The sequence below is a fragment of the Miniopterus natalensis genome, chromosome 9, assembly GCF_054644295.1.
Source record: "Miniopterus natalensis isolate mMinNat1 chromosome 9, mMinNat1.hap1, whole genome shotgun sequence".
Taxonomy (NCBI): Eukaryota; Metazoa; Chordata; class Mammalia; order Chiroptera; family Miniopteridae; genus Miniopterus; species Miniopterus natalensis.
The window spans coordinates 75,497,105-75,523,143 of NC_142089.1; the positions used below are offsets into that span (position 1 = coordinate 75,497,105).

Genomic DNA, 26,039 nt, shown 5'->3' on the forward strand with positions numbered 1-26,039 from the left:
AGCCGTGGACAGCCCTCGCTCTAAATGATTACAAAGGACTAAACCTAGACAGACTCGAGGAGCAGAAGGCAGAGTCGAGCCAAACTGGAGCCAAAGGGAAGGGAGCCAAGGGTGTTGGCAGCAGGGGCAGACGCACAAGCTGTGCCCTGGAGCTGATTGTGGCCTGCACAGGAGAGTGATGGGCAAAAGACCCACGACAGCCACTGGGAAGCCACTCTAGAGTGAGCCATGCTCTATCTCCACCTTAAATCAGGGACATTGCTGATGCCAAAGCAAATCCCTTCAGTGTCAGGAGGCTTTTCAGCAAGCAAAGCATAATTTGTATAACAGATCAGAGTGTGAAAGGTAGGAAACACTTCTAAATTAAGGGAGAGATTTGGAAGCTTTTCAAAATTATAATGCTCTTTTACTTCTCAATTTCTGATCTCTCAGCTGCATCCCTCAATTTTTAGCCCAGGCTGAGACAACAACTCATAGGTTATTTTTTCTTTGACTCAGTTTCCCCCAAAGAAACAGGAATGAAAAACATATGTTTATTTCCACCTCTCGAATTAACTATCCAAGAATTCAATTATGTTTCTTTTAGGTCATTACATATATATTGAACCAGGATCCAGGTGCTTCAGGGGATTAAAAAATAAATATATAAATAAATAAAACAAAGGCCTTGCTCCCAGGTCTCAAGTAATCATGCCAAAAGGTAAGCCACGATAAATATCACAGGAGAACCAGTCAACAGCCTGCTCAACAACCTCCGTGGATCTGGTCTGTGCTGGGCACTGTTAGGCATGGAAGATAAGGCTGATGAAGGTTGGCCAGCCTGACTCCTCAACATATAGACAGAGCAGCGGGGCTTGGTGTATGGGTCGGGGGATGGCGGTTCAGGGAGGGAGAAATAGTGTCTGATCCTAGGGGTCAAGTGTCTGGTGGGAGGAGTCAGCAGGCCACAACAGCACTGCCATTCCATAAGACGTCCAACTGTGGGGAAACTGGCAGCACAGATGGTGAGGCAGTGCTGGGAGCTGAGTAAACTGCACAGTGGCCTAGAGGTGAGAAGGTGTGTACCTTGGGTGCTGGGGGACACTGAGTGCCCACCTGCCCACAGCCACGGGCACGTGTATGGGAAGGGGTGGAGGGTGGTTTGAAGCCTCCCTGGGACTTCAGGTGTTTTTACTTTGTTTTGCAGACAGTAGAGGCTCACTGTCACGATTGGACATTAAGTCCAACAGCTGGAAAGGCTTTCTCACCAAGGTGTGGAGGAGAGGCTATTCCATGACCTGACCACTGCCAGACCAGCCAGCAAAATCCTGGCAGAACAAAAACTGTCTCTCAAAAGCCCCTTCAGAGACTGGTGGGCCCCTGCCCTATGGCCCAGACATGCTGTTTCCTGGAGCAGGCCATTGCCCTGTCCAAGGCAAGCATGCAAAGCATCTTCCTCTTTTCTGGGGTTCATGCCCCAGTACTCCTATCCATCCTGTCCTATCCTATATAACTTCTTAGCATCTGCCACACAGCACAGAGGATATCCATGTCATCGCGCCACTACCCAAGATGTGCTTGTATGCAAGTTCCCGTAATAGACTCTTAATTTAGTGATGAAGCTGTCTGCCTCTTTGTGTGGTCTTTGGGTCCTGGGCAACACAAGGCCAAGGCAAGAGGGCTACCCTCAGGCTCACTTTCCTCCCTGTTATGAGCGGTACATTTGCCAGGAAGTGGGGACAGATAGGGACAGGGACAGGAATATTCTGTCCTCCCTGCTGACCCTTCAGGCATTATGAGAAATGCCCTCTCTTCCCTGACCATATGCTCCAGCCACATCCCTCAATCCCACAGAACTATAATAAACTGATACTGAGCAAACATTAAGCCCTCCACATGCCCCTAGAACACAAGCTCCAGTAGGGCAAGAGGCTCTCATCTATTTAAGCTCTGCTCTATCTGGAGCACCCAGAAGAGTAGTTGGCACATAGTAGGTGTGCAATAAGTGTTAAATGGACAAACAAAGGGATGCATTGTAGGTGAGTATAAACTGGAGCAATAAACCATCTTAAGTATCATATTTAATATATTATTTTTATAGCTGAGGGAACAAAGGCTGGGAAATGTCAAAGGATTCCCCTCAACTCACAGCCAAAGAGTTGAATCAGTTAGTTGTAAAACCACAACTATTATCCAGGTCGCCTGATGCTGAGTGTAACACTCTTTCCACTGCCTCACATTACCCATTTTTTGCACTTTCAGTATCCTATCATTAAGAGCGATGGAATTAGAAAGCAGCAGTTTATAGATCTCCAAAGAACTTTATTTTGAAAATGTTGAGAACCTCCATGACACAGAATATTAAGATACTAAAAACCAATTGGGAGCAGAGTGGGAAAAACATCCTGATTTCAGGCCAATGAAATGAAAGCAACACTCTGCTTTTACAACACTGCTGCTTAGGATTTCTGAGATTACCGCCATTACTCCACTTTGAAATTGCTCAGTAAACCACATCAGACATCACTTGACTAACACTCCCACGATCTGGCCTTCCCCACTGGCTCCCTGGAGACTCACACACACCCAAGCTTCAAAAATCTTCCATGGCACTAAAAGTGTATATATTTTGAAAGACAACAAATAAAGGCTTGCGTCGGCTTTGAAGTGGCTTTTTGGAATGTACTGCAAAGATTTAAAATAAAAAAGGTGCTTGGTAACCATCTGCAAGGCAAGACACAAGTAACAAATGAGCGAAAATCAAGAATGAAGACCAGAGGAGGGAAGCTTACAACTACTGCTTGAAAATAAGCATTTGTGATCATCAGCTCTGCACAGGCACTGCTGGATGCCGGGGGTCAGCTGTAAATAAGCAACAGGGCCCTTGTCCTCATGGCATCCCAGGAGCCCTATCTTTGCTTTTCTGCTTCCCTCGGCTTCTCACAACACCCATTTTATCTGTGGTTGGCTGTCAGCTCTACTTCCTCAGGTCTCCAGAATCCATTTCCTCCCTTGTATTTCTCCTGCCACAGATATAACTCACTCTCGCAACATGTCTCTCCTAGGCTATTGCATGATGCTCCTGGCCAATCTCACTGCCTCCCATCTCTGTCCCATCCAATCTATCTTTCGATACAGAGTGGAGGTTTTGTGCCAAAATGCATTCACCCATCCCCACATTCGATAAATATCTACTGAGTACCTATTAAAGATGAGGCGTATGTGAAGCTCTGTGACAAAGAAGTAGAGAAACCTGATCTCCTCTCTTCAATGCTCATGAATAGTGGGAGGCAGAGCAATAAACAAACTAGAGCACACTCTGACAAGTGCGTGCTAGGACTGCCTAGCGTCCTGTCGGGGAACACTGAACACAGCACACGTGGCAAACTGCAGAGCTCCTGAGAGCATGCAGCACCTCCCACAAGAGTGGGAGAGAAAGCTACGGGGCAGGGAAAGGCCAGGGCAAGGAGGATCTGATAGTGGCACACTGATGGAAACATGATTTGTGTTTAGAACTTCCAGTGGTTCCCCATTCCCAACCCTTAATACGGCTTTCTGTGCCTCCTGATCTAGGTCCCAATCTACTTTTACAATTCATTCTCAACTCCTAGGCTTGTGCCACGCCCACCTATACCGTGCTCCTCCAAGACCCCAGGCAACTAGGCACTCAGCCTGATTCACATTGTTCCCCCGGCTACAGTACACCCCACTCCATATCTCCCTGCGGAAAACCCTGCTCAGCATTTCTTCACTAATTTTTAATATTGCAACCACTAACAAGTATAAATTAAGTATGGCTCTTACCCTCAAGGACGTCAGAGTCTTGTGGAAGAAAAGGGTAAGTAGAATAACCGTCATAGAGATTCCAAAGACATTCTCTATATAGTAGACTCCAAAATAAAATATTAATCATGTAGGACATTATCTTTAACTTCACTTCTCTTAATTCTAAAAACAGTCTAGCAAGAATAGTGGCTCATATTAGCTCTATTCCACTGAGACAGATGTTGCCCATAGCCCCAAGTACAGGGTCAGGACTGTAATAATGAAAAGTCTCAACTAGCCATATCTCCATGGATTATAAAAGTAAGCAGTGAGCTCAAAATCCCAAATTCTTATGACAGTTCAAGAACCATCATACTAACTTACTTGAGAATTGAATACTAAGCAGAACATGTTTCCTGAAGACAGGAATAATTGAATTTTCATGAAACGTAATGCAATGTTTGTTCATTCTATGTAAACATATACAGACTGTGAGTGAGGCTAGATTAATTCCTTCAAAGCACACTAGATTTCCACAAGCATAATGAAGCTGTCTGTGGTAATAAAGTCTTAGAAGTCGACGTTTGAAGACTTTTCCATTTATTTCCCTCTACCTGAAGTGGCAGAATAAAAATGAGATGAAAATATAGGACTTTTATATGTAAATTAATCCAAAAGTAACTTTCTCAGGAAATACACAAAAAGCTTAGAATGAAAGCAAACTCTGTATGCATATTTAGGAATCAGCAGTGACCTAGGAAGCCTGCAGCGTTTATAGCACCTCCAATCACAACTAAAATACTATGTTACTGTCAGTGGAGCAGAATTTTTACCAAATCTGTCTAAAGGGAAGTTGTGGCAAGCAAAGCAGATAGAGGGGAGGATTTCAATTACTTTCATGGAGAATCACTAAAAGTTATTTAGAAGAGCACAGAAATCATGAAAGAGGTAGCCCAAGAAGGACTACCTAGTGGTGGCATGTAGGACAGATTGGAGACCCTAGATGCAGGAGACCAGCTAAGCAAAGGCCAGTACAGAAGCCCCAGTGCAAAGCTTTCTCTTGCTCTTGACTTTTAAACATGATGATACCTTTGCCTAGAACAGGAGTCAGCTTACTACAGTCTGCAGGCCAATTCCAGCCCCCACTCCCTCTGTGCAGAGCCTGCAGGCTAAAAATGACTTTTTCCTGTTTAAATGGTTGAGATATATCAAAAGAAGAATACTGTTTCATGACACATGAAAATTATATGAAATTTTCCATAAATAACATTTACTGGAACACAGGACACTCATTTATTTACCTATGTCTATGGATGTTTTCGCACTACAATGGCAGAGCTGAATCACTGCAACGGAGGCCAGACGGCCGGCCAAACCTAAAACGTTTGCCATCTGGTCCCTTCCAGAACAAATTTGCCACTCCTGTCCTAGAACTTGCTTCCTCTCCCCCAGTCCCCTGCACCACTAACTCTCATCCATTCTTCATGTCTCAGGTTAGGAGGCCTTTTTGAAGACTTCATCCAAGTCACAATAGGTGCCACCTCCTACTGTTCCCATAGCACAATGTACTCCCTCCTAGAGCAGGCATCGTACGATATTGTAATAGCACGTTAACTGTCCACATTCTCCATCAGACCGTAAGATCCATGAGGGCAGGGGCCATCCCTAGCTTTATATTTCTATCACTACTTGGTAGTACCAGGTGTTCAATAAATATTGAATGACTGGCTAAAGAATGAATGAATTAAAACCTGAGCCACGTGGTCCAGCTGGCGTGGCTCAGTGGCTGAGCGCTGACCTATGAACCAGGAGGTCAAGGTCCGATTCCCGGTCAGGGCACATGTCCAGGTTGTGGGCTCGATCCCCGGAGGGGGCTTGCAAGAGGCAGCCGATCAATGACTCTCTCTCATCATCGATGTTTCTATCTCTCCCCCCCTCCCTCCTTCTCCCCTCTTCTCCCTGAAATCACTAAAAATAAAATCAATAAAAAACCTGAACCACGTGAAAACTCTCCCTTTATGCCAGTGAACTCTAGTGAATTAAACAGTTAAAGGAACCCCAGAGAATATTTATTTTTCTGAAACCTTACATTTCTTCGCCTTCCTCTTCTTTCTCAATGATTATTTTCTTACATTATCTTAACTTTGAGACTTCTAACAACATTGATGATGACTAAACCTCTTATGAAGCTCTCTCACACTTTCTAATCTTTTATGTTGAACTACCTCCTAGATATTTCTACCTGGATGTCTTACAGGCACTTCAGACTTAAGAGGACCCAAGCCTGGATGAAACCACCATACCCCTCTCCCTCTCCAGCCTGTGAAATGGCAGCATGACTCACTGTGGCAGAAGTTAGCATTAGCCTCAGCATCTCCCTTTGCTCACCCTCATCCCCACCCAAACCACATATAAATACAGCTGCTTCACCCCAGGAATATCCCTGGAATCCACCTTCTGTTCTCCGTCTCTGCTGTCACTGCTGAAGTGCAGGCCAACCTGGTCTCATCTGGAATAACAGTGTCTGTCTAGTCTTCCTACACCAATTCTTCACTGTTCTAGAATTCTCTTAAAAAAACACAAAACTAAATCTGATCATATCACTTCCCTGTAATGAGTAAAAGATATGAGGATTATTCATAGAAAAGAAAAATACCTCAGCCACATGAAAAGTAAATACAAATAAAAGAAATAAAAATATAACATTTATAAAAACGATAAATAAGTAAATAATAAATAATAAAAGAAAATACAAAATAAAAGAAATACCAATTAAAATGATCTTTAGATATGGTTTTCATCTGTCAGATTAATAAACACCCAAATGCATGACACAGGTTGGCAGGGTGTAAGGAAACGAGCACTCTCACACACCGCAGGTAGGAATGGAAACAGGTAGGGCTTGGTTATCTATCAGGTCTACCTGATAGGCATGTCTATAAAAGTTATAAACACATATACTCTTTGACCTAGCAATCCCACTTCAAGACACAAATTCTATAGAGATACTTGCATATAAAATGTGACATGTTTACACAGCTATCACTGAAATACTTGTTTTTAATAGCAAAAGATTGTAAACAACAGAAAATTCCCATCAACTCAGCATTGGTTAAATACATTATGGCTCATACACAGAATGGAAAACCAGGCATCTGTGAATACGAATGAGTATGCTCTCCAGCATACAAAGAGCTCTAAAATACGCTGCAAGTAAAAAAAACAAGATGTATAATCATATAGTATAGCATACTACTTTTTTAAGAAAGAAGAAAAAGAACCATATTTGTATTTTCATTAAAAACTGAAAGGATGCAAAAAACAAAACAGAAGCAAAAGCAGCGGAAGGGAAAGTACACACATATACCCACCTCCTCAAGTGAATGAGTTATCTAGAAAATAAATTTACATGGTAAATGAACAGGCTGCTTTCTACTCTGTCAGTCAATCCCTCACCCTCCGGAAGAAATCCCCACTGGCTGCAATAATCACAGTATCAAGCCCATGCTCCTTAACTCTGCAGACAACACCCATCACCTCCAGGCCCTTCATGATTGGCCACTCCCCCCCTCCCCCAAATTGCATCAAAATTCTTGGTCCTCAAACATTCCAGAAATTTTAGAAGTGTGTATCTTGAACATGCTTCCCCCTCTGCATAAAAGGCCCTATACCTTCTCTTGTCTTAGCAAAGTCCTAAACATTCTTCAAGAACAAGGCAAAGCAACACATTTTAAGGGCAGCTTATCTGGGACAACGTCCCTGACTCCCAGAGACAGCACTGGCCACTGAACCTACCTGTCACCTGGGGTGCTGGCATGCGTCTGGGGCTGTGTGTGTGACTATATCCTTCATTAGCCCATTAGCTCCTCGCAGGCAAATGCATGGCTTTGTTCATCCTCGCTTGCCAGGCATCTAACTTTCCAACAAATGCTGCCTACCTCCATCCTCCTTCCCCCAACAAACACTGGATGAATATTTTGCCCTCCTGGGGAACCAGCACCTTCACCTAACAAATTGCACTTGTCTCAATATGGTCCTTAAGGCAGACAGCATTGTTAGTCAGGAATTGTGCAGTGCCCCTCAAATCACAGCTGCATTTGTTTCTCTATCACGCACACCTAAACCTGCCCCATTAAAAAACTCAAATTCCCAAGTTCCTCATGATAAGTAAGGAGATTAGACTAGATCAGTGGTTCTTACATTTTAAGCCACAGAACCCTTTGAGAATCTAATGAAAACTATAATTACTCTCCCTTGTCCTGCCCCCCTCCATGTCCCTACACAAATAGATGCACAAGTTGATGTGTAATTTCAGGGTTAATGACACCTGAGATTATTTCCAACTTCAACACTCTCCAAAGGATAGAAGGGTCAAAGTGAAGGGAGAGAGGATCTAACACTTTTTGAGCACTTATACTATGCACTATACACCATGCTAAGCACATTATATGCATTAATTATTTACTCTTCATTCCCAAGGCAAATAAGTGTATATTATTATTCTCAGCTTATAGATTAGGTACTGAGAGTCAAACATGTTAAGTGATAAGTGTCTTTGTCAGTGAAGGTCTATCTTTCTGGCCGAAAGCTCCAGATATTTTCTGTAGAGGCATGTACATCTACCCCATGGTGGTCAAGGAAACCGGTCAGCAGTAGCTAGTAAGTAAGCAAGTCCTGTGAGACACTGTCCTTTTCTGTTCCCCCGCATTTCCATATGCCCACTATTCCAGGCAACATGAGGGGCTGCAATCCCCACCCCCTCCATGGCCAGCAGAGAACCAGCCATGGACAAGAAAGAATGGCTTCAATTAAGTAAGTCAACTAAAAAGTCCACATCCAAAGAAAGGGAGCTATACAAAGACCATTTCAGGTCTGCTCACTTAGAGGCATGTCTCTGTGCCCTACCACCAATGTAGAAGACTCAAGCAGCTACTCTCCAACAGGCAGACGCACTTGGACTCAGGCCCAGAGAAAACCTGTGCGAGGAGAGCCAGAGCAATGGTCTAGAAGAGTTAAGACCACATGCATTTCATCCAGGAATGAGTCCAGGTTTTGTAGGGCTCGAAGCCTATACAATTCAGAAGAGCTCTTTTTAAAAACAGGGGGGGAAAGTACTTCTTTAACTTCAGATATCTGTATCCTCTTAAAAATGTCTCCACAATGAGAAAGAAGTTAAGCTAGTTATTTATGGTTCAGGCAACTGTGTGTGTGTGTGCGTGTGTGTGTAAAATGTACCTCTCATTCTCTGGATATACGGTGAAGTATAGCCAAAGGTTTTGTGTGTCGGTTATATCTGGGAAAGCTGCAACCAGAACTATCTGACTGCTGCATCCACGACCTCTTCATCACGCCAAGAGCTGGGCCCTGTGCACACAAGGCCTGGCTTACTCCCTAAATTCATCCCAATCTGTTCCCCTCTCCCCCTCCTGCCCCTGCCTCAGCTCCCACTCTCACCAGTTAGTCTACACTGTTCATCTGGTCTCCCTGCCTTTGAACTGGGGCTTCCTCAACTCTCTCCCCACAGTGACACCAATTTCTAAACCACAAACCTGATCACATCTCTCTCCAACTTAAAATCTTTCAATCATGTGCTACTAGCAGAAGGATTAGATTTAAAGTCCTTTATTTTACCTTCCACGTCCTTGCAGAGCTGACCACTACCGAGGAGGTTTCCAGGTTTTTCTTCTTGATTCACAGGCCGCCAGGTTTTTCTACCACTCCACACTAATGTCTTTCCAGTACAGCAGTGTTGCCTCCCACTCAGTGTCTCTGCACAAGCTACTCCCTGCCTGAAAAGGATCTCCTCCTCAACCCACCCCCATCACCCACTCAATCTTTTTTGCTCAGTTCAGGCATTAGAACCTCAGTGAAGCCTTGCCCCATCTCTCAAGGAACCATTTCCTCCTTGAGCCTTTATCACACCACCATGGACACAGTAGATGAGCGGTCAATCTCTCCCACTGGACTGAGTCCCTCAAAGGCAGAAATGACCTCTGTATCTGCAGCACCTAGCATGGTGCCTGCCACATAATAATGTTTGTTGAAGGAATGGACAAAGAGAGTTAAAATGGGTTCTGAGAGCTTTTCCTTCCTAATGCCTTCAAAGTCCACTAACTCTCAATTTCCAGAGCTCCACAGACAGTCTAAAACACTAAGTGAATGTTCTAAATTCTGTATGTTAATAGCAGCTGCTTCCCTTCATATTGAAGGCACTCATCAAGGTATAATTTTAAAAGAATACCTTACTATACTTGGTCGTTACTTCCCCCCAACCCACTTCTATCAACCTCCCAGTTTACTGTCAACCCAGCAGCCAATGGGAAAGCATTTCCCTAAGTGTCCTTCTTGGGACACATGCCACAATAAGGATTTTTTTCATAAAAATATTCTGAGGTCAGATAAGTTACAGAAATGCTGCTCACTACCCCTTGCACAGAGTCAGTTTTTCCTAGTTCAGAGACGCTTTCCAGAAAGACAGCATCAGAGCTTTTTCAACTCATAACTATTTTCCACATTTAGTTGAATATCAAAATCTGTTTTCTGTGAAGCACCTAATAATATCCAATGTTCTACACCATATACTTTGAGAAATGCTACACTTGACCAACTCCTCCTGAATTATGCCAATTAAAAAACACAATTTGAGAATCTGGCATAAATTTTGCCTAATGACATTACTTCATTTCATCCATGGACCTAACAAAATGTCCATTTCATGAAGACGCTGCTTCCAGCCTAACATACAGAAATGGATCTTGAAAAAAATGGAAGAAGAAAAATTACTTAGCAGATTGTGTTTATCCCCACAGTACCATAAATAATTCCTAAACTTCTAAATTGTATTTTTGCAAGGGAGAAAATAATGTTGAGCCAGAGGAGCACATCACTACCTGCCTGCAAAGCTGCAATGATCCCATGAAGCACAAGTTTCATAAATAGTTTAAATAAAATTCAATTATATGTGCATCTTTTTTTTTTTTTTTTCCTTTTTTAAGTCTCTGGGAGTTTCTTTAAGGAGAAAGAAACCTGATTAACCAACCATATACACCAAAGTCCTGCTGCTATGTAATTTTCCATGTGGTGCTGTAAAACAAAACTTCCCCTGTGGGTTTTACTAATATTAAAAAATTTCTGGTTTAGGAGGCCGAATCATGAGATCTGAGAGCTAAAAGGCTATCTGGAGATTATATCATCTAGGCCTCTTATTTTACAGATGAAGAAACTGAGATCCCCCAGGACTTGCCCAAGATCTATCTCCAGGCAGATTGTCACTCCAAGGCCCTCATGCTTCCCACAGCATGTTCCTATTACCTTAGGAGCTGCAGCTGAGAGCAGAGAGGCCAAGGGCCAGCCTTAGAAACTGTTTCAATGTGCCTGGAGAAAGAACAGTAAACATCAGTGTGAGGAAGGGGGCTCCACCCACACATGTACCCATCACTCATTTTATAAGATGTATACTGAGTGCCTATGATGTGACAGGCATTGTTCTAGGAACTGGGGAAACGACAGTGAGCGATCAAAAGCAGAAAAATCCCTGCCCTCATGAAGCTTACATTCTTGTGATTCTAAGGGTTTCTACCTGAGGCTGATTAAAGTCAGACACCTGGCACTAAAACTTTTAAAGGTTATACTGAGAATGCATGTGCACACCCACGCACATACAACATTCCATGTCCATAGCATTTCAAAAATACAATAGGGACAACCTTCTAGATCAGCCCCACCCCCAATCCCTGTCTGGTTAGTGAACAACCCACTACACACACTAAAATACTGGGAATTGATTTCAAAGACTTCTCTGGGGAGGGAGGAAAATGGAAAAGGTCAAGCTCTTCCCCTGTCATCTTTCTCACTAAGCTAGAAAGGGGAAGTGAGGAAAGGCTGGGAGGAAAACGAATCCTGTGAAATGGTTCCGGAGGAGAGAACTGTGAGCGCCCCCGGGCCCTGGGTGAGCTGAGAAGGGACACGCAAGACAACCATAATGAACACTTAGCAGACGGCTGCTGCGCACAGACAAACACCCGCAAAGTCCCAGTGGCCTTCAGCACCCACGCATCTGGGGGGCCTGGGCTTCAGGCTCCGGGGCTGGTTCAAGTACACTCCGCGTGCTTCTTATTGCTCTAGAGCCAGCAGGCTACGCGTGCTTATCCCGTAACAAAGGTGGGAACAAAAGAGGACCAAACCACTGCCAAGTACAGTTCCAGTCTCTGCTCGTCTGGCGCCGGCTAAGAGCCCGTGAGCCAGAGCAGCCAGAGATCAGCGCAGCGAGGAGGATCCCGCCCCACCGCGCACCGTGCCGAGCAACAGCCAGAGAACTGGTGCGGGGTTCAGGGCGGCGGGGCGAACTGGGGACCATATGGAGGCTGATGGAAGAAACGACCATTTGCAACAGCCCAAACTTCCATTTTCTTCCTAATCTGAATCGAGTATCTGGAAACTCACAAACTGCTCCATCAGCTTCGAAGTGTCAAAAGCTAACAGTTGGTTCGTGTTATCAGGGTTGCTGTTCCATGAGTGGGGGAGAAACAGGAAAAAGAAAAACAGCTGGAAAAAATGGAAAATTCAGTCCACATTGATGAGGGAAGGACTGAGGAATTAAATGACAACTGCCTTATATTTGCCAAATATACAAGCCCTCAGACATTGAAAATAATACACAGAACAGAACACCTGCTTTCCAGAAGTCTCCTATGTACAGAAACCAAGACACAGACAGTATGCAACACATATTATAACAGTTGCAAAAACATCAGAAATGTATGCACATAGCACAGCTTGAATCAGGCTACCAAAACCTTTACTTTTATTGCAATAACAAAAATACTGAGCAGGACTAGAAAGAACTAAAAAATATAACAGGAAATAAATCAAGCTCTGTGCCAACGGTATAACTGGAGTCCCCACGCAAGCCCCAAGCTACATTTCCTAGTCAAAGAAGCGTGTCCTAGAACATACCTTCCCAATCCAGAGAAACTGTCACAGAGGGTGGGGCCAAACCTGGCAGAACATTAGGAGAGAGAGAGTAGATGTTTGAAAGTCATTAAATATTTAGAATCTCCATGCTGAAAATATGAATTATATAGCAATAGCATCAGAGACTTAAACTACCAGAATCAAGCTTGACAAGCAGAGGGTTACTGTTACTGACTTGTCAACTTACACCCACCCACATTCCCTGACGAAGTGACTTTTTTGGAGAATGATGTTATATACAAAAACCTAAAGCTACATAAAGTTATATATATATATATCTACATTCCACTTATGAAAGACTGACTTAAGGGAGGGGAAAAAAAAAGGAAAGCCACAAGCCTGGAAAATAAAATTGCAATACATGAAAATCACAAATAATTAGTACAGTAACACACCCCCATCCATGGTTTCAGTTACCCACAGTCAACCATGATCCAAAAATATTAAATGGAAAATTCCAGAAATAAACAATTCATAAGTTTTAAATTGAGCACTGTTCTGAGAATTGTGATGAAATCTCTCACTATGCCACTGTGTCCTGCCCAGGATGTGAGTCATTCCTTTGTTCAGCATATCCATGCTATAGACACTACTTGTCCTTTGAGTCACTGAATAGCATCTCAGATATCAGATAGACAGTCAAGGTATTGCAGTACTTACGTTCAAGTCACCCTTAATTTACTTAATAATGGCCTCCAAGCACAAAAGGAGTCATGTTGGCAATTCAGATACGCCAAAGAGAAGCCATAAAGTGCTTCCCTAAAGTGCAAAGGTGAAAGTTCTTGACTTAAAATGAAATTTTATCATCTCAATTCATCATCAGAAGAAAAGTAGAGTAAAATAAGATATTTTGAAAGAGAGACCACATTCATATAACTTTTATTACAGTATATTGTTATAATATTCAATTTTATTATTATTATTGTTAATCTCTTACTGTGCTTAATATATAAATTAAATTTGTATAGGAAAAACATAGTATATATAGAGTTCAGTTATATCCATGGTTTCAGGTATCCACTGGGGGTTTTGAAAGGTATCCTCTATGTATAAGTGGGGAGCTGCTATATTCAAAATAAATAATGAGTTCCTACCAATCAATTAAAAAAAGACAAACAGAAAAAGAAAAATAAGCTCCCTCCCTACTCAAAATGAAAACACTCACACACTATGTGTCAGATAAATATATAAAACCATGCTCAACCTTAATAGCAATTAGGAAAAAGCAAGTAAACCACAGTGAGATTCTATTTCAAATTCATCAGACTGGCAACTTGAACAAAGTCAAGTGTTGAAGAGGTTGTACACACAGGTACCTCCATACGGGTAAAGGCCATGTAAACCGGCCCAACTGCTTTGGAAAACAGTCTAGTGATATCCAAAAATTCTAAAGATGCTCATAAGTACTGACTTAGCAATGTCTCTGCTAAATAAATATACCATGGAGAAATCTGTACACCTTTACACACAGGATGTAAAAGAAGGTTCAGCAATAGCTTTATAATAGAAAAAAAAAATTGGCAATAATCAAATGTTCATTAAAGAATGGATGAATAACTAGCATAATCATCCAATAGAATTTAAGCAGTGAAAAATAAATGAACTCCACACAGGACAACAAAGATGAACATCACAATATTGCATAAAAAACTAAAATCATAAAAGGATGTATAGCATGACTCTGCCTGTTAATGTTTAAAACCAGATGAAGGTTAAGTTATTTTATAAAATACATAAACTATAGTAAAAAGTCAAGGTAACAACACAAAATTCAGACTAGTGATTGCTCACAGGCACAAGGATACTAACAGGAAGGGATACACTGGGGACTTCAACTGCATAATGTCCTTTCTCTTAAGCTGGGTGGTGGACTGGATTGATAACTATAATAAAGGATTGGAAGATAGATGGGGCTAATCGCTACTTGGTTGCTTTCCTGAAAGAGCAGGGAGAGGGCCACACGAGACTTAAGGGAAGAGGGGATGTCAGGAGGATAACGGAAAGGACTACTTGTCTTACCTCAAAAATCCACGATGCTTCATACTGCTTAAAAAAGTCGATGGACTAAGCACACAGTAGAGCTCACCCCCACTTTCCTGGTACCACATGGCTATGTCCTTTCACCTGGGGTGTCTTCACGATCCCACCGAGAGTTCGGTTCTACTATAGGGGCATAAGCCCACTCTCCCCGCCTCTGACTACAACTCAAATCCCTGGACAAGTACACAAAACAACTGATACAGCACTCTAGAAAGTATACAGACAAATTTTGATTGAGTCAAAACCTGGAGAAGTAACCTACACGGGATGAACTGCATAGGATTTGCTGTTTTCTCACATGCTTTTGCCCAAAGATGGGCCCCAGCTGCAGAGCTGCACAATATCATGGGCAGCTAAGACCCAATGAGAAACCTGCTTTTCTGTACACAGGTAAAAGGCTTCTGAAAGTTGGGAGTAGAGAGAACCCGAAAGAGAGGTCCCCTAATTCTACCTGCACAAGTATCAACCTGAGCTACAAGCAGAGCACAGGCTCAAACCAGCATAACATCTGCCAAGGAAACTGAACTGAGCATTTGTAACATTCACACCAGTTTCAGGCTAACCCCAGAAATGCACATGTGCAGGACAGACACAAATCAGCGCAGCAAAGACCTACACTGAGATCTGAACCACTACCCACGGGAAGCAAATCAGAACCTAAGGCCCAAACCTCACCAGGTTGACCACCTAGTAAAACAAAATATCAACAGTCACCACAGGACTATAACAGAGTGCACACAATTTACCACTGACAATTTCCAGCATACAATCCAAAACAGTCTGACAGAGAACATGGAAAAGGTGACCAATTCTTCATAGCAGTCCATCTTGAGATGACTCGGATCAGGGACAATCAGAGATTTTAAGGCAACTATTTTAACTATGCTTCATGAGGTGGAAAAAAGAAAAACACATTTAAGAGAAATGAAAATATACAAATTCTTAGCAGAGCGATAAGAACAACAACAAAAAATGACCAAATATAATTTTTAAAACTAAAAAAATATCTAAAATTAATAAAATGTGTTTGATGACCAAGGCAGCAAAGTGGAAATGATAGAAGAACCGCTGAACACAGAGATGGGTCAACAGAAATTATCCAGTATGAACAATAGAGAGAAAAGACAGAAAAAAAGTGAGCCAAGTCTTGGGATCTTCTGGGATAAAATTTAAAAAAATCTAACATGGCTGTTAAGTTGAGTTCCCGAAGCAGAGGGGGAAGAAATTGAAACGGAAAAGTTATCTAAAGAAGTAATGACCAGAAACTAACTAAAATTGGTGAAAGACATAAATTTACAGATTCAAGCTCAGTGAACCTGAAAACAGATAAACTCAAAGAAAACCACACCTAAACTCAGGAAAACCACACTGCTAAAAACAAAGATAACGACATAAACCTAGAAAGTAGCTAGAGACAGACAACACATTACACACAAGAGAACAACAAATGAAATCATCAGGAGTTTCTCTACAGAAACCAGAGGCAGAAGACAACGCAACAGTATCTTTAAATTGTTGAGAAAAAAGAGCTAGCAATCCAGAATTCTATATTCAATAAAAATATCCTGCATAATAAGAGGTAAGTAAACATGCTCTCAGACAAAGGAACACTAAGAAACTCACCACCAGCAGGCACGTTCTGTAAGAAATGCTAAGAGAAGTTTTCCACACTGAAAGGAAAAATCACCAGAAGGAAACACGGATCTTCAGGAATGAAAGAAGGGCAAGAGAAATGGTAAGTAACTAGGTAAATATAAAAGAATACTGTTTTCCTCTTAAGTTCTTTAAAATGTATATTTAAAGCAAAAACTTTTAACAATAAATGGTGCAGTTTCCAATGTATGTAGACAAAATACACGTAACTTAAAAAACATAAAGGTAACTGAGGAAGGGGGTAGGTAAAGCTAGAACGTGTATTTTAATGTAAATTAAACCAACTTCAAGAAAATATGAATAATTCACAATAATAAAAGGGGCAATTCATTCAGAAGACATAACATTTATAAGAGTGTATGCACCTAATACTATAGCTTCAAAAAAATTAAAGAAACATGGACAGAATAAAAGCAAAATAGACAAGTCTACAATCATAGTAAAAAAATGTTACACTCTTTTCTGAGAAATTGATAGAACACTAAGACCAAAAAAATCAGGAGACATAGAAGAGCTGAACACAATTCAATTAGATTGATCTATCTGACATTTATAGGTCATTCTACTCCTAGGTTTTCTTCTCAAGAGAAATGGAAACATATGTCCACACAAAGACTTTTATACAAATATTCATAGCACCTTTATTTGTAATAGTACAAAACTAGTACAACCTAAATGTCCATCCATAAGTGAATGGGTAAACACATTTTGATATATTTATACAATGAAACAATACTCAAAACAAAAAGGAAAGAATTGATACATACAACATTGACAGATAACATACCAACATTACACATCTCAAAATCACTAGGCTGAGGGACAGAAATGAAGTATAAAGAATACATGCTATACGATTCATTTATATAAAACTAAGAAATACAAAGTAATCTATAATGACAGAGTTTAGATCAGTGGTTGCCTGGAGACAGGGGCAGAGGGAGGAATGGACTAGAAAAAGGGCACAAGAATACATTGGTTTGTGATAGAAATGTTTATTATCCTGATTATGATAATGGTTTTGCAAGTATATACATATGTCAAAAATGAATCAAATTATACACTTTAAATATGTGTAGTTCATTATACACCCCAAAATTAAGGAAAATATTCTACCTATCCTAAAGACAGAGTTTCTAGGCATTGTCTGAGTGCTGGTCATTCACAAGATTTATCCAAGGTATTTTTTTTAAATGCACACCTTGGACCCCACCCCAAATCTACAGACTCTGACACTCTAAGAACAGACATTTTACATAAGCTCCTTACGTGATTACTAGGCACACATCTGACAACCACTGTTTAAGAGCCAGTTCAAATGCCACTTCTTCTATGATGCCTCCTCTGATTTTACTGATAGGCAGAGTTCCCTCTTCACATCTCCCAAAGCTCCATTTCAAGGATGGCGACCATGCTCTGATTATAGTCTTACCTTCCCTGCTACGCTTGAAGCTTTACAGGGAGAAATCACATGTATCGACTCTGTGCCTTCTTCTTTGTTTAGCACAGCTCCTCACACACACAGATGCTAAGTACAGGAATGGCATGTCTGCTTGTATGTAACACAGCGCTTGTACAGTCTTGGTCCATGCCATCCAAAAGTTTACCAACTTAGATCAGTAACACTGAATGGTACAAACGTGTCTACAGGCTGTAGAGGAACAGACTGGAAATAGATTTACACTTATATAGGAAAAGAAGCATTAGGTATGCCAACTGAGTATCCAAGCAAAAGATAAAGCACATAACCCCTTTCAAACAGCAACCTACCTTATTCTGGGGCGCACATTTCAAATACCCATATCAACCATATCCATCCTGAACGTCGCCAGGACAAGGGCTTGGTACTTCTCCAATCCCTCGCTTGTCCCCTTCTGCTCACTCTACCTCTACTACAAATACCGGTCATCATTTATTATTATGTCTGTGTGTGCTGTGCCACTTTCAAAGGCAAAGACAATACTTATTTGCTTTTCTGTAGCCTTAGAAGGAATTCAAAAAAATATTTGACAAGCAAATTAACAAAAATAAAAATAAAAATGATTGTTTAAAACTTGAAAGTGTTCATGTATATATTTCGTTTTCTTCAAAAGAGGCAATTTTTAAATGTTAACAAATCAGTAAGGAAGATGATTCCATTTTTTAAATGTTATTTTCCACTATAGAGGCTTTTCTCCTGCTGGCCTATGTATAATCTTCTAAATTTCACCAGGGCTCAATAAATGGTAAATTCCTTCCTAGCACGATCATGACCCACAGTCGCCCCAGTGATGGTTTTAGATGTTCATGCTCCACATACTATCTGAAAAGACATTAGCAGCCTGAGTCAACCCACTGGGAAATAAGTGTGCAGTATTTGGGGACATGACACCTCACTTCCCTCAAAAAATCTCAAGAAACAATCACATTATGACAACAGTCACCATCCACCTCACAACTACTAAATCTAAGGGTCTGAAAGCAATGGTAAAGACACTGTAACTTAAAGAATTAAAGTAAAATTCTAATAGCTATCTGGGAAAGCCTTACCTTACTCTGTACACAGAAACACATATATGCCATCGTCAACTTAAACGCACAATGACATGTTTTCACTGACTGTTCAAAGAGCGATCTATCTGAACAGCAATCTCATGCTGTTAATTAAGCGCACGCTACCACGGGAGATAACACACTTGTGGCACTGCCCATCTTTAGGAGTCACAAATAACTGTAGAACAAATCGAGTTTGTTTCATTTGGTTGCAGTTTTCATTCTATGTGAGACTAGTTTATTTGAAATTAGTTTCTAGCCACTACAAAACCATGCAACTTACTATGCAGGTAGCACACATAGTAGTTAATCTGTGTCAGAAAGACTTGGGCAAGTCACACTGCCACATCACCTTTCTCAGGTTCTGTAAAATGGGAACAGTAGCCCTACCTCAGAGCCTTGTTATCAAGATTAAACAAAAGAAAGCATCTAAAGTAGTTAGCAAGATGCAGGCATACCATGAGGGTTCAACTCATGTCAGCAAGTATCATAGTTACATCAGCTTCTTTGGTCTCCAGTTATCATTTACCTGCAACTCTAGAAGAACTTTAAAGAAGAGGGATCTACAGCCATCAGCTTTACTGTTTCTTGGAAGTTCTACTTAAAAAGGCAGGCGAAGGGAGGGGCAGGGGAGGAAGGAGAAAACATAAAAGAGCTAGAGAGATGGATTGTACCCAGTCCTTCTCTATGTTGAAGAAACTCATAATTAAAAAACAAGCTGCAATTATAAATGTCTGTGGTTAGTGACTGCCAGGCACAGTTTTAAAATGTAGTAACTATACATGTCAAAACACACTGGAGTCTGAGAACACAGAGCAGAACTTTGTCATAATAACTTCAAGTTCAAATAGCAAAGCCTACACAGAATTTCTTTTCTAAAACCGTCTCTTCTTCCTTTGCTATAGTCTCTCTCTCTCAAATTTTTGTGTACAATTTCCTAGTAACCTAAAGCACATCTTACCACCACTGTGAATCTCTCAAACATATTTGCATCTTAGGTGTCTTCTTACTTTTTTCACTTTGCCATTTCCTGCAAGAATACCTGACATGCTGATCTAATTGTATAACAGCAGTCTCATTAATGTGCAAAAATGACTTGGAAACCTGTTTCAGATAACTGTATTCAGCAAATCACAGTGTGAAGAAGCCTCATAAAACCCATCAAGGATACTGGAAAATGTACAAGGAAGCGCAGTTCCAGGTGACAACTGATATGCAAACTGCTTATCCCCCGATTTACTGTCGTAGTTCTGGCCCCTGACACCAAGCACTCCTGGGAGAAAAATGCCTAGGGTTCCTTCAAATCTTTGTCTGCACAACAAAATAGTCCCATTCATTTATTTTTGCTTTTACTTCCCTTGTCTATGAGGTCAAATTCATAAAGTCCTCTCTAAGACCAAGGTAAGTTTAGTATCTATTTAGTACCCATATTTTCTTCCATGTAATTTATTGTTTCGGGTCTTACACTTAGGTCTTTGATCCAACAGATCATATGACAAGATGCTCAAGTTCACTAGCTATCAGGGAAATGCAAATCAAAACTACAATGAGATCCCACCTCCCACTTATTGGAATAGCTAGTATCAATAAGACAGTAATAACAAGCGTTAGAGAGGCTGTGGAGACCTCATGCACTGCTGGTGGGAATGTAAACCAGTACAGCCACTATGGAAAACAGTATGGAGGCTCCTCAAAAAGTTAAGAATAGAGTGAAATGACCCAGCAACCCCTCTTCTGGTTACCCCAAATTTTGAAAACACTTATTCCTAAAGATACATGGTAGGCAAAAGTAGGTTTACAGTTGTTCGTATGGAAAAACATATAATGCAAAAATAAATAATAAAACAAGAATAAACTGTGTTTTGCATGCTCACAAGTAAAAAACTACTTTTGCCAACCCCTGTATATGCACCCCTATGATCACTGCAGCGTTATTCACGGTGCCCTAGACATGGACACAACCAAAGTGTCCTTCGATAGAGGACTGGGTGGAGAAGATGTGGGACATGTATATTGTGGATACTGCTTGGCCATAAGCAAGGATCAAACACTGACATTTGGGACACATGGATGGGCCTTGAGAATATCATGCTAAGTGAAATAAATCAGACGGAAAAAGTCAAGAACCACATGATTTCACTCCTAGGTGGGATATAAAACTGAAAGCAACAAATGAACAAACAGGACAAACAAAACCTCACAGACACAGACGACAGTATGGTGGTCACGGGGGGGGGGGGGGGGGGAGGAGCAGTAAAGGGTAAAGGGGTCAAATACATGGTGACAGAAGGAGATGTGACTTCGGGTGGTGAACACAAAACCAATATACAGATGATCTATTACAGGATCACTTATTAACCAATGTCATCCCAATAAATTTAATTTTTAAAAATGAGAAATTAAGTGAAAGCAAAACTAAAAAGTAAAATCAAATGAAACAGCACAGAAGTATTTGAAGTTAGCTCTTATTCAAGAAGAGATTAAATCTTACATAGCTGCCCCCAGTATTTTGTGTTTTCTATTAAGATGCCTATTAAGCTCATTTTTCTGTTTCTTAGTGCTCTTGATTTTCCTGTTCCCTCACAGATCAATCACTCAGAGGGCACTAGGAGGAAAGATGGTGAGGCTACCCTACAGGAATATGGAAGTGATATGTAAATGAGTATGTAAATGAGGTTCAAGGAAAGGAGGCTGGTTTTCAAAAGAGCCAGTAAATAAGATGTTGGATTCTTTTCTACCTGAATTTACCAGTTGTTGTTCCATCACTCCACAGCCAAGAACTTCTAGCCATTCTCCATGGAAGTTGATCTCCATCTCAAAGGAAGGGTGAGTAAAGGGAAAGTAGCAGTCTACCCATCTAATGTCCAGACCTGCAAAGATGCCAAATAAAAACAGTGTTAAAAGGCAGTCTACCCATTCCTGTGATCAAATTTATCCTTTGGCTAATGACATCAATTTCTACATTCTGAGTAAAATAAATAGCAAACAAATTAATTTGCAACATATTAGGGGGAGGCAATAAATCTTAAAACTTGTAAAAAACTGGGTATGTCTTTTCCAATATGAAAAACGCTTTGTGCAGTTCCAGGACCATCTAAAACCAAATCAATCTCCTGTCAAATCCCTGCAAGTACCTGGCAGAGGAAAAAATTAGGTCAAGATCATGGCAAAGCAGGCAATTCTACTAGTTTCTATATGTATAAATGGCATCCTTTCAGAGTTAAAGAAAAAATATTTTACTATATTGCCCTTCAAACTTGCATATCAACAATATGGCCAGTTTAGAATAAACTAATCAACTTTCACTTCCATAATTTTTAAATGAAGTCTATGAGCTAATTAAAAGTTAAAATAAGATCAGCTGAATTTAAGCAAAACATTTAAAAAGTCCAAACATTTTTTCTACAGATGACTGATAAACATACTTGCTTCTAAAGAAACCAAGTGCATGCTAAATGCCAGGACGAATTTCTCAATGAGCAATCATAAATATGGTACTTATAAACAATGATATTATTATTTAACAAAGGAAAAGACTAATAAATTCAAAACAAAGCCTGCAAAGCGCAGAGGCTACTAAAAGTAGAGAAACCAGAGGAGAAGATGCCCACTGTGAGGAACACACACAAAAGTGGGCACCGGGCAAATCACCTATGGTCTGCACCCTACGCTCCTTTCACTCCATGTAATGATCTTTCTCTTCTTTGAGGCAACACTCCTGATGGTGTTTCTCCATGGTAACATGCCCCTCTGTGAATTTAAAATACTGTGTTTTCTCCTCCAAGAATATTTGCATTTAAAACCTAGTGGGGATCAGAATGTGAAATAAATAAAAATAATAACAAAAATTGCTTCCATTTATTGAGCATTTACTATGCCTCTCATCTCATTCCACAGACAGGGCAAAACTATTAGAAAGGCCAAGTCTCGCCCAAAGGCTCACAGCTAGCAAATGACTAAGCTAAACCCAGCTCTACCTAACTCCTACGCTTGACAATTAAAACACTTCTCTTCCCATCAAAAAAGATATTTCAAGCCCGGCTGGCGTGGTCCAGCAGTTGAGCATCGACCTGTGATCCAGGATACGACGCTTCAATTCCTGGTCAGGGCACATGCCCAGGTCATGAGCTCGATCCGCAGTGGGGGACGTGCAGGAGGCAGCCGATTAATGACTCTCATCATTGATGTTTTTCTCTCTCTCCCTTCCTCTCTTCGAAATCAATTAAGATATATATATTTTCTTAAAAAAGATATTTCAAGAATCAGATGAGAAGCGAATTATGAGACAAGGTGATCATCCCTATGCCCCAAGTTACACAGGAGAAGGTAGTTTTCCTTTCACTGTTCCATTTTAGTTGCATTTCTTTTCCTAGTTCCCTGCTGTCCAAGGCAAGTGAATGGCTGACTTCTGTTTACAATAGTAATACTATATTTCCCCCTTTTATTACACATGTGGTATAGTAGACAAATATTAAACTGCACAGTGTACAATTTGCTAAATGGTGCCATATGCATACATCCATGACAGTCACCACAATAAATGTAATGAACATATCCCTCACCCCCAAAAGTTTCCCCATGCCCTTCTGTAACCCTACCTGCCCATCGCCTCTACCTCTCCCTTCTCGCCCCCATTAGCCCTAGGCAACCACTGATCTCCTGTCTGTCACTATAGATGAGTTTGCATTTCCTAGAATTTATAAAAGTGTAATCATACAGAATGTACTGTTTTTTGTCTCACTTTGTTTATCCAACATAATTATTTTAAGATTCACCCATGTTGTTGTACATATTAACAGCTCATTCCCTTTCATTACTGAGCAGATTTTGCCAACATTTTTCTAACTGGGAAGAAAAAAGCTGATCCTGTTGCAGGCCAGTGGAAAAATGTCTCCAAGTCCCCTGAGTAGTCCAGGCTTTTCTATACAGAAGCTTCTACGCGCAGAGCAACTGTTTATCCGCAATTGTATTCTGGGAAGAAGGTGTTTGCACACCTGTGTGATTGTCCATCTTTGGGACAAATAATCCCCTACCAATATTCTTATTAAAAAGCTCCAGAGACAATCCTGCTGGCAAACAGAAATGTGTGAAGCATTGGGATATATAACTGAGTGCAGAAGGACTGGCAGGCAAAACAATTATCATTCTTTTTGGCAACTCTTGGCAGGTAAGCACAAATCACCTTCTGAAAAATATTTAGAAAAACAAATTTTGTGTACATGGCTTTTTATACTTAGTTCAAATATTACAAAAGCAGGAAGAGTACTCAGGGTTAACATGATGATTTCATCATCATATAATTAAACATCCACCTAAATGCCTGACATAGTTAGGTGAGGTTGACACAAATTAATTTTCTTTATATGTCCTTAATTTATTCCTTTGGACAGTATAAATAAATAGCATAGTTTAGATAGCTTTATATTTCACACCCATAAAATCTTGTTTCCCCTAGTCAGAGAAAAAAAAAATTTAAGGCATTAATAAGCCTTCAAAATAATCACAAGTGTTGATTAAAGTGATTCTATCATCAGTGTTTAATTAAGACCAAACTGCCCAGCCGAGCATGGCTCAGCAGTTGAGCGTCGACCTGGGATCCAGGCGATCGGGGTTCGATTCCTGGTCAGGGCACATGCCCGGGTTGCGGGCTCGATCAATGACTCTCTCATCATTGATGTTTCTATCTTTCTCTCCCTCTCCTTTCCTCTCTCTGAAATCAATAAAGTTCTATTTAAAAAAATAAGGAAATAAAATCTCTTGTTAAAAAAAAAAAAAAAAAAAAAAGACCAAACTAAATCCCTACTGCATGAAGTCTATGGGGAGCTGAGCCTCCGTAGAGACAGGACCCATCTGAGCTGTTGGTATTGATGGTGTCATCAAAGCACAAGGACTGGAGTGAAAAGTGTTATGAAGATCTCTCTCCTTCTCCAGAAACCTTTTACTGAAGGGCTTTTGCTTTATCACTTCCAAAACTAGATAAAATTATAACTTTGGATTAAAAAATTTTAATGTTGAATAAATTCTTTTTATTTTGTTTTATTTTTTCCATCACCATTTATCCCTCTATGCTCTCTTCCAGCTCCACCCCACCCCCTTGAATAAATTCTTATGACAGATTTTCCGTGCACTGGCTGCATCAACCCTCGCTCTTCTTTGGGCTAAGACCTCAGCCACCACGGCCCTCAGTGTCTTCTTGCTCTGCCACCCTACCAGTGGCTCTCTCAGTAGCAATGAAAGGTTAATTGTTCCACCCACTGAAAAATAAATTCAGCAAAGCAGAAAAAGGAAAGGAAGTTAGCCAAAGTTTTTCAGAGTCCATGAAAAAGATTAATATTAATGATTTGTGGAGTGGAATTCATTGATAATATCACAGAAAGTAAGACAGAAAACACACATTGTCGAAAGTTATGTCTAACAAAACTGGGACGTTCTGAATCCTTTTCACTTCCTCAGATCTTTCACTAAAAGTTTTGTGTTTAAATCTATATGACCCTGCAAAGAGCATCAAATCCATAAACCACTCATTTTCTCTGTTCCACTACTTTAAAGACATCTTCAGTTCTTCAATTCTGCTTCCTTCACATACAGGAAAAGCCAAAATCTATGAAATAGCATTTTTGAGAAGGCTACGGATCTACTTCAAATATAAATGGTTATTGTTTCAAAGTAAGTAATATTAATGTGCAGTTTTGCCAAAAAACATTCTTTTATACATTATAACAATTTAAATTTCAGTTACATTGACACATTAAACAGTAATTTTTAAAAGAAATCACTGGTCACGTAATTATTTATTGACTATTTTTATATTATCCCAGAAGTACACTTCCATCTTGTTTTATGCCTATAACCTCAAAATTATGCTAAGAATTACTATATTGGGTAAAAAAGCATCTTGACATGCATCGTGTATAAAAAGATGTGATACTGAAAAATCAGCTCAAAACCCTCCTGAGTGTGGCTTATTTCACACGTCAAGTACCAGAAGTCAGTGAAAAAAATCAACTAAAAACTGTATTTTGTATAATATATTAATAGCGGGGAATTTTTTATAAATATGTCCAAATCATATGGATTCATTGTGCATTAGATTAACC

The 26,039-nt window shown here is 40.5% G+C and overlaps 1 protein-coding gene across 6 annotated transcripts in view; it reads right to left on the reverse strand.

Annotated features, from left to right (window-relative positions):
* Window positions 1-26,039, reverse strand: part of FARS2 (phenylalanyl-tRNA synthetase 2, mitochondrial) — a 460,578-nt gene that overhangs the window by 273,265 nt on the left and 161,274 nt on the right. For all 6 annotated transcript variants that reach the window (XM_016212998.2, XM_087820664.1, XM_087820665.1 and 3 more), the window contains one exon: window positions 21,681-21,812. In XM_016212998.2, the coding sequence (XP_016068484.2) occupies window positions 21,681-21,812 (132 nt within the window). The remainder of the gene's footprint in view (window positions 1-21,680; window positions 21,813-26,039) is intronic.